Genomic DNA, 17500 nt, shown 5'->3' with positions numbered 1-17500 from the left:
GGTAAAGCTATGATCCCGCAGTTATGGACGCAATTTTAGCAATTGCGTAGAGTTTCCTGAAAAAATCAGGACTTCAACGGGGTTTGAACCTGTGACCTCGCGATACCGGTGCGACGCTCCTGAATTTTTCAGGGTTCTCTATGCAATTGCTAAAATTGCGTCCATGACTGCGAGGATCATAGCTTTACTTGATTTCATATTCGCAATTCACTATTTGATTCATTTCATATATCATTTCGTTCATTATGAAATATTGTTTAAAATGTTGTCCCTTAGCAGCTAGCGGTGTGGTGGTCAAGTGGTTAGGTGACGGGTTAATAATGAACATTCCCAGGTTCGAGTCCTACGTCCATACATTTGGGTTGTTGGGTTGTCTTTCTGTATGACCATTTCATGTAATCCTTATAATCCATATCAAGCTTTTAGTCTTCTAAATTAACGATAATTGCTGCCGCAGTGAGTGAGACTGAAGCGAACGAACGAGGCAGCTCTCTAATCGGGAGAATTGAACACATTTTTCATCGAAACGCAAGGAATTGTGGTTATGCGCCAATGGAGGAAACTGAGATGCACTGTATCATGTTTTTACACAGAAGTTTTCTGTTTATTATGTTTCACTGAGTCTTCACTGCCACGCGAAAAAAAAAAGAAATTGAAATCTTTCGATGAAAAAAGCCAAAAACTTGGAAAGCTGTGGGAACCAAATTTTTTAACGACCTCTATATTTCTCAGGTCTGTGCGGTACATCGCTTCTGAGTTATTTATCGAAGCGTTCTACGCAACTTTATATAGTTTTGTATGGAGACGCCATGTGGTCCACCAATATTGCGGCCGCAAATCAACGAAAATACCTACTACCGACATCATTTGTCCCGCAACTGCTCGAGTTTCGGTGAAGTGTGCAGTCATCACCTAACAGCGGCTTCTCTTGCCCAATGCAATTTTTGCCGGGAGCGAAGATGCTCACTTGTGATTGGTTTACAGTTGAGCTGGAATTGTGATTGGCTGATACCCACGGAGGCTTCTGGCGGTTGAATCAAATATTTTTTGGCGGCGTCTCTCGTCAGTTTCCGATAAACAAACTAATTTAGAAGAAGATCAGAGAAAATCCACGTTGAAATAGCATCAATGGAGCAAACAGAGAGATGCGACAAAAAAAAGTACAATCCAAAAGACTTGCCAAGTTGTTTTATGACACCAGAATCGCCCGGAGATCATCAATTTGGGCGCTCGGCTCCGTGTTACGATGAATCCTCTGCATCCTGTTTCTTATCTCCACCGTTGTCGCAAGAAAAGGTTTTCAACTATCGAACTCACTTGGATTCCCTTCAAGAATTGCCAAAGCTTAATTTAGATTTTGATGATGGCGATCGGGAAGAATCAAAGAAACAAATCTTTCAGCGTTCACCTTTGCTTCCAGACGATCGGATTATTGGTAGACGCATCGGAGAGCAAAGTGTGGACTTCATATCAGAGCTTTTACTTCTAGGCTCCTCCGCTATTTGCGAAAAGATCTGTCGTTTCCTAGAACCTCAAGATCTATGCAGGTTTGTCTTTAATATTTTTTCTCTTGATCAAGTTGATGATTTGCATTTTTCAGTTTTCAGTAAACTGTTAAGACAATAAGAATGAATATCAAGATAATGAGCTTAGTAAATTCAAATTAGTTTGCCATATTTTATACAAACCTAGTTGTTTTGGACGCATTTGAGGATACGTGTCCTTTCTTGAAAGAAACAGGACTCTTTTATAACATATTTACACGCTTTCAAATATTTATCTTATTTAGATTTGCCTCTGTGAGTTCGAGGTGGAGAAAGTTTATTGAACTAAATTGTCATGTTCGGGACAGATGGAGAGGATTCGTAGAACAGTGCAAAGAACATTGTATTCAAAAGGGAAAGGTAAAATTATAACTTGGAATATTTTTAATTAACATCATTCCACTTATGTGGAAAACAAATAGACAAATTATAACACTTGACTTTTCAGCTTTTTAAATTTTAAATGGAGTAAAGAATATTATTTTCCTTTTACAGAAAGACATCCAAAAAAACAAAGGAAAACCCTTGAAAATTCGAGTTTGAGGATTAAGTTTATACATATAGCCCATAACTAGTTTTGCATAATTATTGCTTTTTGGGGAGAAAGATCTCATGGATATACCCACCACGAGTCCCCTAGGTTTAACTCTCATTTTACAGATTAAGTCTAAGTGCCCATTTCAGTGATTAGGTCTAAACTTTCGTTTATCTTATTGCTATAGCAATATTTATTTCTAGACACTGATTTAGAATGGTCAGTTTTTTAGAGTTATGGTTGTTGCGTATATTCATGAGATCCTTGCCTTTTTGGGATTGGCTGAAAAATTGCATGCATGTTCTGAGCGATGCTTTGCTGTACAAGCAATGTTCTTTGAGTTCAGGAAAGACAATAGTCGATATCATTGAAAATTAATAATGCAGTGGATTTTCTTATTGATCATTCATTTAAGGGCTTTAATTTTTCCTTCAGGAAAACAAGGGAACTTCACTTTATCAAAAATCCACTTCCTATACCGATGTAGCAAGATTACCATTCAAAACTATAAACCTGAATACATTAAATGAACAGAAACAGGATTTACAAAAGGAGGTGACTGAGACTCCACATTCGCAGATTTGCAGTCACCCCCCAACAAGACAAATTCGAAATGAACTAAGGCCCTGCCCGAAATGCACATCGCCCTCAAGTACGTCATTGTCACACAAGGGACATTTTCAGTGCCAAAAATGTGGCTTGAGGTTTTGTTCTGTATGTCTTCGAGATACAGCACAACATGGAAATGGAAAGCAATGTGATGGACTGTCAACAACTACGTCACGGCCTGATCAAAGACTAAGACCCAGAACTTCTGGAAAGGACATTGTGGGGAGCAAAAAAGTGAAGGACAGAGTGAGAAGACTCTAATGCTAAATAAATAAATTTAACAGCAATAACTTATATCTTAAGTTATCTAAGGAACATTAGGTAGAGTTTTAAATTAATATATATATTTTTCAAATGTATATAAAGGTTACTCTATAATGCATATTAATTTTTTAGTTAGGTGATTTTTTAATTTGCTGTGTATGTTTTATGCCTTTATTTTAATCTACTTGTGTATATATATTATGCATACGTGTATTTCCACCATCGTTCCAAAGTGAAGACAATATAATTATTGCAGATTCATAAACATTGGGAATCTCAAATTCATACTTCATCGAATGGTTTGTTTTTCACTGTCATCAATTGCTGCAAGAGATTGTGACCAAGTGCACATTCTCTATCAGTATTGGTAAGCCTCTAAATGTAGTCTTTGTTTTCCACAGTCCAAAACCTGTTGCCAACAATGCACTTGATGGCAGGAAAAACTATGATCCATTATTGAAAATGTTGACATGAATGTCATTAAATGGGGACACAGTTTTTGAGTGAACCTAGCTGTTTTTAACCCTTTCACTCCTGTGGGGTTCCCCATTGACGAGTAAAATCGTCTGGTGTTAGACAGAGTAAAATCTATAAGTCTCATGTGGCCCTTACGGGAGTTAAATGGTTAACGGGGACATAGTTTTTGAGTGAACCTAGCTGTTGTTAAAGTCAGAATGTTTATGAAAGCCCCAAAAACTCTTTCACTCAGGGATTTAGTTACTCCATTTGAAATAAAATCAGACTAGGTTTGATATCTGCCTGTGTTTGTTGCATTTTTGTGACTCGATCTTCATTTGTGTTCAGATTATAGCACTAAATTAGCCTTCTGATTACCCTATTAGATGGAGGGGAAATGAAGTGTGTAAACTGCTGAGTCCAAAAATTGGATAGATTTAGAAGAAGTGATTTCAAGGTGGTTGGATATCTGATGAAACACTCTTTCCAGTGTTTGATATTGCTTCTCAAACGAATCAGCATTTTAAGAGATATTTGGGATCAAAGTTGGTGAAATTTTATGCCGCAAGACTTGAAAGCTTCCCTCACGGTAGTGATTTCTTTTGTTTTTGGCTTATGAATTATTAATGAGTTTGAGAATGACATATAAAGCTGACGACTGGATGCTGTCTGTCATAAACCTATGTGACTCCTTTTTCTGTTTTTTGTTCAAAATATGTTGTTAGATCAGAAGAAAAATTCAAACTTCAGGCTGACATTTTGTCGTTTAAATCCCTGAAATCTCTCTGTGTGCTCATACTGAGTACAAAAATGATCCATTGCTTATTCATCCCCTGTCATGCCTTTTAAGAATTCCCTCTGTTGTTCAAATACCGGTATGTCTTCCATACAACCTATGCTTTATACCCTTTATAGGTTTATCAGGAACTCACAGGGAAACGTAAACGCTTTGTTCATAGTGGAAGTGCACTTAGCTATCAAGCTAGTTTGCAGGCACCCCACTTTTAAATAACCTGTAAGAAACAATGATATTCAAAAAAAGTAAACAGAAACATGATTAAGAACCCCAACTGGCAGGAGGCAACCAGTTGGTGTGGTAGAGTTGAATTGGGGCAACAGGAAACAAATCCAAACCAGAGATTACAATGGGGTTTGAACCCGGCACAACCGCGTGCAAACTCAATGCCATAACCACTGAACCATGTCGCTTCCTGTGACCAGCTCCCATTTGGCTCAATAGCTCAATAATTGAGCAATTATTGGTAGACGCACAGTCTGCAGTGATAATGCAGACGCAGACATATTTCCAGGTGTTATTTCTCTTCCCCACTATTTTTCGGGGGAGAGAAACAACAACCGGAAATTCATGTGTTGCTGGGCTAGAAATGATCATCTTGCTACTGAGAAAACTTGCAACCAACAGAGCAACACAAAAAGAACTGATTAACTTTGAGAACATTGCTAGAAATTTACATATTATAAGAAGGAAAGGCATGCTAGTCAGTGAGTTTTTAAAGACTCTTGCATCAGCATAAGATCACTCATGATAAAGACAAATTGCATGTTTGTCAAAACATTGGGTGTAGAAGGATTTATACTGAATCATTACTTAGTAAACAGTCAAATTCATTATTCTTCAAATCAGGGTTGCATCAAAATCAAACCACATCTGACAAATACTCTTGCTCTTCTCTCTTGAAAGATTGATAATAGAAATTAAAAACCCCAAAAATATAATAATAATAATAATAATAATAGTATCCCAGGGTTGTAGCTAAGAATAAAGTCATTCGGTTAAAGGTTCTACTGAGGTTAGTGCTCTGAGCATGAACGGGACCTGATAACACGATTGTTGCCAGTGTCCTGCACAACAGTGCACAAAACACTTTTATTTCATTTCACAGGCAGATATCCAATTTTTTTGTTAGCACATTGAATAACTTTTAAACTTTGTAGAGAATCATTAGTTGTTGTCCTTCAGTAGCATATCAAGATTAATGATTCCAAGTTCGAGTGAGGCCTAATACTACATGTACTGTGAAGTTTTTGTATCCAATTATTCCATCAGAGATCAACCCTAGTATTGGAATTGGGCCCACACAAGGACTTAGAAAAACTCTGACCAGGGTGAGGCAGCCGGCGCTTGGTGACATCCCTGGTATCCTACTGGATTTTGTTGGTGGAAAGGTGCTTGTTGATGACTTGTCATCATGCACAGTCATCTTGGTATGGGTAACCTGTATTTCCCTGGAATATACGTTCCTTTTCACGCATTCCACTTCATTTCTTATTTTTTTCATTGTTTTAATCTTTTTAAATAGGAAATTGGTTGTCAAATGAGAGGATCAAGGTAAATTAATAACTACCGAAAGAAAGATTTTGTAAGCTTTCGAACTTTAGCCCTCCGTCAGTCAGAGCGAATTGACAAAGGACTAACACTTAGAATGTCACCTCACAAATCTTTCTCACCGTGATTAATTTTCTGATATCAACTTGCCCAATAAAACTAAATTTGTGTTTCATTCCTCACTGATGCTACACCTCAGTCTGTTTTGAAAATAACTCCCTCTGGAGCAATTTCAGAATACCTTTTCACTTTTGTCGTTTTGTGGTGGCCGCACTTGACAAACAAAGCATATAAAAACATACGTGATTCAAAATTATGCGAACGAGTGAATGGGTATTCTAGAATCAGCCCGCCCCTCCCCCACCTTTATACATTTTATAGCCTCATACCTTGGCTGTTACACAGTGTTATAAAGCCCATGTAGAGGCCACATCACACTCTTACACCATATTTTAGTAGTATTTCATTTGTCATTGGAATTAATCTGACTATTTATCTCGTTTCCATTTATTCCGCATCGCTAATATGATCAATCAGGCCATACTGTTCCTTTAGTTTCAAGGATTTTGTCATGAAATCTTTCTCGATTTTTTCCTCTTCCTTATCTTTCTCTTTCAAAAACTCGTCCCACTGTTTCTTTGATTGTTCTTTGATCTTTTCTCGTCTGGATCTGTTCAAATCCTGCTCTTCTTTCTCTAAAATATCGTGACACCGTTGCCTAGCGTCCTTTAACTGATCTTGAATTTCATTCAATCGCTCAGCCAGTTCTCTGCATTCTGGAATTTCATCTTGAATTTCATTCACTATTTTTAGAGCTTCTGCGAGCCTCAAAGCTTCCCTGTCGTTTCTTTTGCTTTCAAATTCACGAATTACGAATTTACATTCGCTCTGTAGGACAGCTCGATGATCAAATAGTCGAGAGTGAACTCCACCGACATCACGAACAATCTTTTCACCCGCCATCTTGAAGTTACTTTTCCAAATTTGGATATGACCATATTTGGACGCATTATCTTTTTGGCGCGAAATCTGATCACGTGGTAAAACAGTTTTTTCCTCAAATCTTTGATCGGTTTGTAGCATTACTTCTTGTCGTCTATTTTCCAACGATTTGTTGCGTTCCCAATGGCTTTGGATAACGAACAGTATTTGCGACAACTTCAAAGGGAATACCTCGACTTTCTGGATGACGATGTAAGTTGATTTGATCGTTATTTCAATGTAAACGGGCTTCGATCTCATTTGAGGTTATTCGATCGAGCACATGTTTATTTGGAGAAGCCACACTACCTTAATTGCCGATTTGTACATTTCACATGTTTCACTGCGTAAAATTTCATAATGTAATGTTTGTGAGAGATCGCAAGTTTTTTGACTTGCATATAAACCACCGTACAAACCTTAAAATTGGTCGTAATCTCGTAATCACATGGCTCAGATTCGCGGGAAATTGATTGTGATCATGATTAATTTGTATGAGGTTATTTTGTCCCTAGCCTCCAGGTCATTCATTTGAAAGTGCGTCATGGCAACTCCTCCAAAACTATTAAAACAAGATATAAAAGTCTTTTCTTTGAGAGCATGATTTTCATGGTTCAACATGCAGTACCGGTACTTCTACATATGCGTGTACAATATGTACCAAAAGTGAAGCTTGCAGAATATTTTGAGTATAGATTTCTTGGTGTTCCTCTAATATGTTCTCACATTTTCATTTAAATTGTTTCAGTCCTTAATAATATCAAAAATAGTTATCTTAGTTGTTGTTGTCGTCATCATCATCCTCATCCTCATTTTATTTAAGGGTGCTTTCCTTTGGTAAGAACTGGCCGGCCAGACCCGTCAGATTGCAAATAAAATGCAACAAATTGAAGAAACGCTAGCATGGTAATCCCTCGCATTCTTCTATAGGATTATATACATTATCCTCCTCAAAGTGTGTTAATTTGAAGGCGTTGAAGAGTTAGTCCTTCGAAATGCCTGATCTGGCCGGTCAGTTCTGTCAAGTGGAAAGTGTCTCAATGTTATAAAATGTTATATAAAAAGTGCTTTACCAATTAAGGAGACTGCATATGAGCATAAAGCTGAACAGTTATAATTAAATCATATCAAAGATTGGTTTATAGTAAGAAGGGAAGCTGGAGTACCTCTGCCATGTCACATTAAAACGTGATGTTAAGCCTCTCTGACGTCAACGAGAGAAAGAACCTTTGAAGTCGTGTGTGGAAAGTATCGTTATTCGAACCAATAGTTACGGCAAGCGAACCCACCTTAATTAGAAGCACAGGAAAAAATAACAGATTCCCATTTTTTGGATATTTTAGGGTATTTAAAGAATACCAATAAAAATCCCAAATTTGGCAAAGTGAGACAAGTCCCAACCAAGTTCCCTGATTGGGACTTGTCTCACACTTCCAAAATTGGGATTTTTGTTGGTATTCTTTAAATACCCTAAAATAGCCAAAAATGGGAATCTGTTATTTTTTCCTGTGAAGGAGGCATCCAGTTGGCTTTCAAACAACCCAAGGAGGAGTCAAAATTGGTTATTTGAACCTGCATCGTCTACATGGAAGTACTTCTTGCCTGGAACGTCCATTGTGAACCAGTCAGAGTATAGCCTAGTGGTAGACTATTGTTGTATCAATTTTGCTTTTTATCCACAGGAAGACAAGGGAATTTATCACGAGAAGGTCCGTGGCATGATCAGAAAGAATGAGTACAGATTGATTGTCAATATAAATGATCTGAGAAGAAAAAATGAGAAACGGGCAATTGAGTAAGTAAATGCAGTTTCAAGAAAGTGCATATCAAAGATTCCATTACTAGAGAAGATGCTCCTTGTTGACAAAAAAGCATATGGCATACATTAAATTATAGAGCTTCAATTTGAACCCATTTTACCTTTGTTCAAACCAAAAAAGGCAAAGGCACTAATAATAAGGTATTATTGTTTTTCTGGTTGTTTTAGTGTTTTCAGTAATAATATTTTTTCTTCATATTCTTGTTTCAGAATTTTGAACAATTCTTTTGAGGAGTTAATTGCATTTCAGGTATTTTTGTAAATGTGTGATTAAAATATTCTGTCATCTTTCAAGAGTATGATCCAGGATATCTACTTACATGTGATGCATTTTCTTTGCAGAATGCATTGAAAGAGTTTGTAAGTTCAGCAGATACAGCTTATGGCAAAAAGCATGAAGAGTTTTTTGTTGGATTTGATGGAAGGTTAATTATTATTATCTCATAAAGGAATAAAAAGTGTATATTTATTTAAAAAATACATATTGTGGTAATTTTGTTGCTGCCATGCTTAGGAAAGTAAAAAATGCAACTGTCACTTGATTACTTTCTTAGACAAAATATCTGGAATCCGTTTTAGTTTGGGGGATTTAAGTTAGTCCACGATTGCTTTTGTTGTGTAGAGCTGCAGTCTGTGACAAAATTATACAGACCTGAAGCATTCATGTCTAACTCGTCCTTCACAATGTTGTTGCATGCGTGTTTCTGAGCCCATTAATTTTGGCAAAACAACAGTGTGGGAAGGCAAGTTATCGGAAAAAATTTCGACAATTTTGTCTGAGGCTGTAGCTCTTTTTAATGCAATGATAGCATTAAGATGCCTTATTGACAATCAGTTACTCATAATACAGGACCTGTGCATAATTCAGGTATATGCAAGTGTCCAAGCAATGATGCATAGACAGCCTTCTCAAAATATTTTTGGAGAGCAGGTCATAAGGAAAGTGGAGACAGTTTTGGTGCTAAAGGCATGCCCACGAGAGTGCCCAAAGGACGCAAGCTTCTAGGGGGTCTCAGGGCATCATCTACCCTAGGGAATTCCTCAAATTTAGACACTCACAGATGCAATTTAGTGCAATCTGGGGGATTTAAAGTGAGGACCTTGCATGGAGTCTGATAACAAATACTGGAATGTTAGTTATTAACTAAACATTTCATATGCGCGACGCAAAAAATTTGTTTGAAAATGTGTTGTGTCTGACATTTTCTGACTGAAAAGAGACGATCAAGCTTTCTGAGGAGGTGGCTCATTGAGCCGTCGACCGGCCGGTTTTGAGAAGGCTAATAGAGAAGGTACATAAAAAAAGTACGGTAATGCAAAACTTCATTGTTTGATTGAAGTGCAAGATAATAAATAGAATGTTCAATGCCTTTGCACACAAATAATTATACTGGAAGCAATAAAAACAAGGACTGAGTGACTGTTAAAATAAGTAATAAGAATCAAGAGTGTCTTTCCTCAGTGTTGCTATTTTTCGAACATAATATTTTATTAATGTTCAGGTCAGTTCATTAAATTTTCTTTGTCTTTATTGTTCACTTTATAGCTTTGGGTCAAAACATGTGACACCCAGAACACTTTCATCTCATTTTATTGGAAACATGGTCTGTGTGGAGGGTATAGTCACTAAATGTGAGTCATCCATTTTTCTTTATGCTTACTTTTAACATTTTAAGCACTGCCAGTCATTTTGGTCTCAGTTGCATCCAAAATGAGCATGAATTTGTATCAATTAAAGGAATAATTTTTTGATTCCTCAGGTTCCCTTGTGAGGCCCAAAGTTGTCCGCAGTGTTCACTACTGTCCACAGACAAAGAAGACACTTGTACGGAGATACACTGATTTGACTTCTCTAGATGCTTTCCCGTCAAGTACTGTTTACCCCACCAAGGTACTTTGTTTTTTTTTTTTTTTTGCATCAGAGCTTATAACCGATGCTATCTTGAGTTTTAATTTGGTTCCGGATACTTGCAAGGTACATGTAACCATAATATTATGTGAAGCCCCTGACTTCACATTGCCTGATCAATGGATCCTGTGTTGAATGTTCTTATCCTGTCAATGCTTTAATAGAAATTTGAGCAGCTGAACGGGTGTAACTTCACTTATGTTTGGTTGAGACAGTGCTCAGGAAATTGTTTCAGCTTGCAGGTGTTATTGTTGTGTTAAGGCCTTGACTGCATACTTCCCTGTTTTTTTGTAAACTAAAAGTTCATTGAGATAGAACACCCTCTGTGTTTTTGCTTTTTGAGGATGAAGACGGTAACCCTTTGGAAACGGAGTATGGCCTGTCAACATATAAAGATCATCAGACATTTACCATTCAGGTAACTCGATGAATTCCTTCTCAGGTTGGTGGAGGCCTTAGTGTTTTGGTTAGTGTTGATAAATATGATAATTTATGTATGGCAAATGTGGTAAATACCCATGATGCTGTGGGGCATACGTTTTTGTCCATGTGCTTTCATTCACAATAGCTGTGTTTGCAAGTGATCCTTGTAGTGTTTCTTCGCTCTCCATATGAGCCAGCCAAAAGGAGCTCCAGTAGTGTGAATCTTGCCTCTTGTGAAATACATACATGTATGACTCAATATGATAGCTAAATTATCAGTGAACTGAAATAGTAAGCTTAGGTTCACATGGCTGTCAGTTGGATGGTTGAACATGGTTTGATAATTCTCTGTTTTGAGGATTATGAATCTAACTTGCAAAGTTGCAATGGTGTTGGCAATATTAATTAAAATTAATCTTGAAACTAGGGTTGCATCAAACCATGCCAAACTTATTTGATTCCATGTCTTGTCATGCCTCAGGAAATGCCGGAAAAAGCACCAGCTGGGCAGCTTCCACGATCAGTTGACATCATTGTTGATAACGACCTGGTTGACAAATGCAAGGTATGCATCTATGTACACCAGAAGAGTCTTAGGAAATTTAAATTATGAATGTAAGCCTAATTGCCCTGGACCTAAACCTCAGACTCTATAGGGACCTCTTCTTCTGTAAAGCGTTGTCTGTTTAGCTGTTTAGCTGCCGCAATGTAAAAGCCAACTAAGGCAGACTACAGAACTAAAATGGCACAAGTCATAGGTAAATATTGTGGCGAACTATGTATGTTTCTCAAGCTTTTTATGAATTCAGACCCGTACCTTTCTTCAAATCAGTTTTATTTGAACAAGATGCGTGACCAATCAAAGCATGTTTTCCAAACTAAGAACTTTTAAATATAAAAAAAGTCATGTATATAGTTGGTCCAAGAAATCTAAATAGAAGTCACCGGGCCTTCTTGATCACATGGAAGACATTGGGCAGCAGGGTGAGAATACGGTGGCAGGCCTTCAACCAGTACCTTTCATGATTAATTTCGAGACTTGATGCCATATGTGGGTTGAGTTTGTTGGTTCTCCACACTTTTCTGAGAAGTACATGTAGCTCATTCCCAGGATCTCTCTGTCGTTGAGAAAAAGACCCTGGTTCAGGCTGGTCACTTGCCTCCCAAAATCTGGGAGGTAAACCAAATATGTGTTAGGGGAGGGGAAGCAATGCAGGCCTTGTCATCATTGCTATTGAGGGAATCAGTACGCATTTGATTTTGTGGTCAGACGAGCATCGACAAAAGGTTTTATTGCAAGTTATTTTATGTACTACACATGGAATTCGATGTGAAAGGCAAAAGGTTGTTCAAATCGATCAGTCGCCTCAGAAAATACTCTCGCGCGGTTCGAATTTTCACCCTTGTTGGCCATATGAAGGTCTAGATTCAAGCTCAAGTGAGCAGTCGAATTGAGAAATAACGAAGAATGCTAATAGTTTGTGACACTTTTAGAAAAGAGGGTTTTGCCATGCAAGAAAACAAGCAAAACGTTTATCCATGTGAAACAAACATGTTTACCGATCGATCACCCAGTGTCATGTTTTATGTCATGTATCAACCTCAAATCAACTGTATGAACATATGAAAGACCTGTAGTATATTTTGTTCTCTGATTTTCATATTTCTTTCTAACGTTAAACAAAGTGATTCCTAAGTTGCAACCTTGTACACTTAGTAGACAATTTTTCAACAACTTTGTGCAATTTGTCGTTAAGATATTTTTTACAACTGCACACAGTTTAACATTATTTTTGAGGTGATTCCTCAGTATTGTACTGCGCGTCCTGTACTTCGCATATGGTGTGTCAAATTAAATTTTATAAATTGGTCAAATTTGCAACATTGTAAATACATGTATGCCGTAAGTCAATCACACATGCTGAAACAGTTCTCAAAACTCGTGAGAGAAGTTGTGAATGACCCATAACTCTTTGTGAATAAGCACGCGCATTCCGAGAACATGGCGAAATTTGTTGTTTCGATCTACGATAATTGAGATAGACAGGTATGATGGTGTTTAATTCTTAAACGGACACGGTGACCAATATTTTTTATTGCATAACTTTGGTGTACAAATTCAGAGGTTTCATTAGAAGCCGGTCACCGGCGGTATACCACCGTCTGTCACCGCCGGCTACTCTGCCTTGATTTTCACTCAAACCCTTGTGAAAGATAAGAGTGACCGCTGCTTACATTGATCAGCCCATTCTTCTACTGCAAAAGATATTGAAACCCTGCAAATTATCCCCTTTAAATAAAAAAAAGTTTAAAAGATTTATCGGAAGGTAAAAAGGACAAAGCTAAAAGCGTACACAGAGCCTCTTACCCAGGGATGTAAATTATGATCTTAAAAACAACAACTCGAGAAAAGTTTTGAGTCAACTGCATTTTAAGTTGAGTGATTTTTCCATAAACTATATTAGAAATTGTTCCATATGCTCTAGACTTTCTACCTATCAGGTGTTTTTTCAAGTGTCACTTTAAAAACCCTCTTGTTTAGCTACCGCAAAATGTACCCTGAGCCGATGCAATAACATGTATGTTTAGTATCAGTACTGGCATCAATGGGGTAAGATTGGCCCAGTATATCTCTTAAGCAAGCACGGTGACTTATTATTTTTATTGTAGTTCTGAAAACAGGGATTAATAGGGAACATTCAGGGAAAGTTTCAAGAAAATCGTTTGACAACTTTTTTTTCTGAGGAATCCCCTTAATTTATAACACAAATCGTGAAGTATACTTTTAGCCCCCTTAAAATCCTCTGTCTGCTGTGAACCAGCATTTGTTTGATTTGGTTATGTTTATGTCTTTCTGTAATGTCCTTGTGACAGTTAGCAGAGCTATATTATGCTTGCCTCCGTAACCTTAAAGGTCCACACCTTCAACTGACATGTATTTTGTGCTGCGGAACAATTTTCATATTATGTAAATTCTGCCCTAAGCCGAAATTCATCCAATTACATTGCTACAATAAGCAATGTGAATTTCCATAAAAGAAACAAATGGTCGAAAAGCCTGTCAGTTGAAGGTGGGCCTTGAAGGACGGTGCCTACTATATCAAAGGTATTTTTGTGCGGTTTTATGAATATGCAGGAAAAGTAGATCTCAACAAGTGTTATTAAAATCCAAAAAGAAAATTGGGTTAATCACGCATTTTTCAACGATAATAAATATTAATCAACAATATTAGTAAAGAGCTTTAAAATACAAAGCAATGTATGGCGTTCCTTTCCAAATTAAAGCTTAATTATCTCTGAAAGATGCATGGTTACTCCCAATTTTCTTTTTGGATACCAAGAGCATTTGCTAAGTTTTGCTTTCTCCACATAAATTTAAACCGTGCAAAAATATCCCTGCATTAGTAAGCACTATAATACCGATAGGAAATCCGAGTATCTGGAGATGCACAGAACGTATGCGCAATAATAATAGCAGGCACCGTCCTTAAGACTTGTATAATGTTGTTGCTGTTTTTTGTCATAATTGTTTTTAAATATCATTAATCTTATTTTTGTATCAAAATTCTTGCAAAGGGACCATTTAGTCTTATTATGAGGCTTAAAAGTCACCATCTCCTATCTCATAATTTAACCTGATGTCCTCTCTTTAGCCTGGTGACAGAGTTCAAGTAATTGGAATGTATCGGTGTCTGCCATCCAAGAGATCGGGCTTCACACCAGGAACATTCAGGTAGGTGTACATGCACATGAAGTTTAAGTTGATCGAGTGATCAAAGCTCATTTTTCGTTTATTAGACAAAACTTGGAAGGGAAGATAAGAGCAAGGAATAAAGTAAATTCATCAGACACCCACACCTGCACCTGTGTGACACAGACTACCATTCTTAAATTGGTCTCAATCAGGGTTCTCCTTGTCAGGCGGTAACCGGTAAAATTTACCGCTTGTAAGAGCACTTATTACCGCCTGCAAATGCTCAGAAGTCGCTCATCCTTTGCAGAACGTCCAACATTAACCAAATGCGTTACCGGTTTGAAAAGGTCCCTTACCTGTTGTGTTGAAAACTAGGGAGAACCCTTCTCAATTGCCAAAGTTGCGTTTGTTCTAGCCAACCAGTCAACTCGTTTAACCCTTTAAGTGCTACTTTAATGACCAAAATATCAATTCTTTTTTTTCATTGGAATGAAAAACTATGTTAACTAAATACTACAAGTAAGTGACCCCCAAGTTTCAAAAAGACACCTGTGTATTTTAACATGGAATTTTCCCATTTAATGGTCCGTCATTAATAACTTTAAAATCATTGAGGAGAAAAAGACGTCAAAGACTTGCTAGTTTAAAAATGCAATGTGTGTGTATGTGGCTAAATTAATATGCAGCACAGGAGTTTTAGGCTTTCAGACTTTGTTTTGCACATTTTAGGCAGTGAAACTTTAAGCTTGTCAGATCCAACCTTCTGAGGTCCAATCGGTCAGTTTTGAGCACGAGTACATGTAATGGCAGACCATAAAATCCAAAACTTATAATTCATTCAAAGTAATTATAAACAGCCTTTGGATAAAAATGAAAGCTCAAAATTTTGCTAGTCATGTGTTGAGCAAAATACTTTCAAAATCTGAAGAAAAAAAGAAAGTGGTCTAATTAATTTTTTATAAACTTATAGTAGCACTTAAGAGGTTGTTCTTCATTGACGAGTAAAATGTGACCCTTCACGCAAAAAGGGGGCTTATGGATTTCACTGAAAACCGTGAATTTTTTTCACGGTCATGGTGCGTGAATTTCAATTTTCACGCCGTGAAATTCAATTTTCACTCTTGGCGTGAAACTAATCACGCCATGAAATTAAGGAGTGAAATTGGGAGTGAAAATAATATTCACGCCGTGAAATTGATCAGATTGTTCAGAAATCAGTCACGCCATGGTAATAATCTACTGGCACTCAGGACAAAAAGAATGCCTGATCGCAGGGTACGAGAAATCAGTGAAAGCTGATGAATGCCAAGAAGAAAAAGAATTGTCATTCCTGAATATTCACGCCTGGAAAATGTCACATTGTAAAGAAATTTCTGATGACCTCGTAGTAAATTCTACCGCCTGAAAGCGACAAAAGAATTGAAAAATCGATTATTTTTTGCTGGTGACTTTTTCATACACTTACACTGGTTTGTTGACATGACTGAAATAGATCAAGCGATTTGGACGAATTGTTTTTTTCATGGAAATGTTTACAGTAGTTGTCGGAGTATTGATGTTTGTAATTATCGGTGACTTACCGCTTTTAGTGCATTTCTTTTGCCGTGCCGTGCAATTTTTGAAACGAATTATTTGAGGCTAACTTACCAGAAGCGTATACATATATTAGTAGTACAACATTTTAAAAGTAAACAACAGTTTAATTTTTTAAAATGTCGCAATTTTACCATAACCTAATCTCTTCCAATAGAGCTTGCGAGTTTTTTTTCCCATCAATTTTAAATATTTTGTGCAAGCGAATAAAAACTATCACAAAGAGAATGATTTTTGGCTACGCCAACATAGCCAGACGCCGTGGGTTTTGCTAAAAGCAGCGGCCCGGCGGTTTTGCTAAAAGCAGCGGCCCAGCGGCCCGAAGGCCCAGCGGCCTGGCGGCCCGAAGGCCCACACAGTTTTGTTGTCCAGCGGTAAATCCACGCGCATGCTCAGATTTGCATCAAGTTTGGGCGCGCAAATGAAAGATGGTGAGTTTCAATTCGTTTACCATTTTAATAATCATTTCAATACTTTTCGATCCTTTCTTTCGTTGTATGTTGCTAAGTGAAAAATGTTGTCATTCTCTGTTGTTTTCGTCTGTTTACAACAACAAACAAAACAAGGATTCAAATGATTAAAATGGTAAACAAATTCAAACTCACCGTTGTCCATTTTGCACGCCCAAATCCGATGCAGATCTGTGCATGCGCGTGGATTTACCTCTGGACAGGAAAACCGTGGAAAATGAGGAGTGGGCTACCGGGCCTTCGGGCCTCCGGACGGCCGGGCCACCGGGCCGTCGTGGGCCGTGGGTTGCGGCTCCGCTGGGCCCCGGGCCTGCTTTTAGCAAAACCCAGACTCCGTGGTGCCAAAAGTGTTTGTTTCTTATGAGTTATGTCTGGGAGGGAATGTATTTTTTTTACTGATCTTATAAACTGATTATCTAATTTTTACTACAGACAGCGTGTGACGTGTTGATTTCTTTTATGGTTTTACTGAGCTCATTCTTTTGAATTTCTGGTCCAACTACCATGATCCAACTACCATGGACATTCTTTTACAAATATTCGACGTTTAAAACCTATTCCGGCAAACTGAAGTTGCGTGCTTTTTAGCAGAGAAACGAAATAAGAAATGCTGATCTTATTGTGCATCGATTTGGATAGTCTTCTGTTCAAAGTTTTAGTATCTACGATTTTTTTCTTCTGTTATTTCGTTTCCTTTTGTTTTTCCGAAACCACAATATAACAGAAAAGTAAACAAAAGAATGGACCCAATCCTGAGTTGGGGATTCGCTGATAGATAGCTGGATTCCGAAAGACTTTCAATAATGCTCACAGTAAGACCTTTGCAGGCGGCGTGACATAATGATGGCATAATATT

The 17500-nt window shown here is 37.6% G+C and overlaps 2 protein-coding genes across 2 annotated transcripts in view; both read left to right on the top strand.

Annotated features, from left to right (window-relative positions):
• The first annotated feature begins 992 nt into the window (after positions 1-992).
• Positions 993-3701, top strand: LOC138033065 (F-box only protein 5-like). The gene is made up of 3 exons (XM_068880808.1): positions 993-1547; positions 1790-1904; positions 2515-3701. Exons 1-3 carry the CDS (start codon positions 1129-1131, stop codon positions 2947-2949), a joined length of 969 nt encoding a protein of 322 aa, XP_068736909.1. The 5' UTR covers positions 993-1128; the 3' UTR covers positions 2950-3701.
• A 3096-nt stretch (positions 3702-6797) lies between these two features.
• Positions 6798-17500, top strand: part of LOC138032338 (DNA replication licensing factor MCM3-like) — a 41168-nt gene continuing 30465 nt past the window's right edge. Inside the window, exons 1-9 of the mRNA XM_068879996.1 lie at positions 6798-6949; positions 8419-8531; positions 8766-8805; positions 8898-8980; positions 10102-10187; positions 10316-10446; positions 10808-10882; positions 11369-11452; positions 14541-14620. Of these exons, the coding sequence (XP_068736097.1) occupies positions 6881-6949; positions 8419-8531; positions 8766-8805; positions 8898-8980; positions 10102-10187; positions 10316-10446; positions 10808-10882; positions 11369-11452; positions 14541-14620 (761 nt within the window). The 5' untranslated portion in view covers positions 6798-6880. The remainder of the gene's footprint in view (positions 6950-8418; positions 8532-8765; positions 8806-8897; positions 8981-10101; positions 10188-10315; positions 10447-10807; positions 10883-11368; positions 11453-14540; positions 14621-17500) is intronic.

This window comes from Montipora capricornis, chromosome 14 (assembly GCF_036669925.1).
Source record: "Montipora capricornis isolate CH-2021 chromosome 14, ASM3666992v2, whole genome shotgun sequence".
NCBI lineage: Eukaryota > Metazoa > Cnidaria > Anthozoa > Scleractinia > Acroporidae > Montipora > Montipora capricornis.
The sequence above is the reverse complement of the archived record's forward strand: the minus strand, read 5'-3'. Positions and strand labels throughout refer to the sequence as shown.

Coding starts and splice junctions, on each gene's coding strand:
- LOC138033065 (XM_068880808.1), top strand. CDS start 1,129: ATGGAGCAAACAGAGAGATGCGACAAAAAAAAGTACAATCCAAAAGAC. Junction 1,548..1,789: donor GAACCTCAAGATCTATGCAG/GTTTGTCTTTAA, acceptor TATCTTATTTAG/ATTTGCCTCTGTGAGTTCGA. Junction 1,905..2,514: donor ATTGTATTCAAAAGGGAAAG/GTAAAATTATAA, acceptor TTTTTCCTTCAG/GAAAACAAGGGAACTTCACT.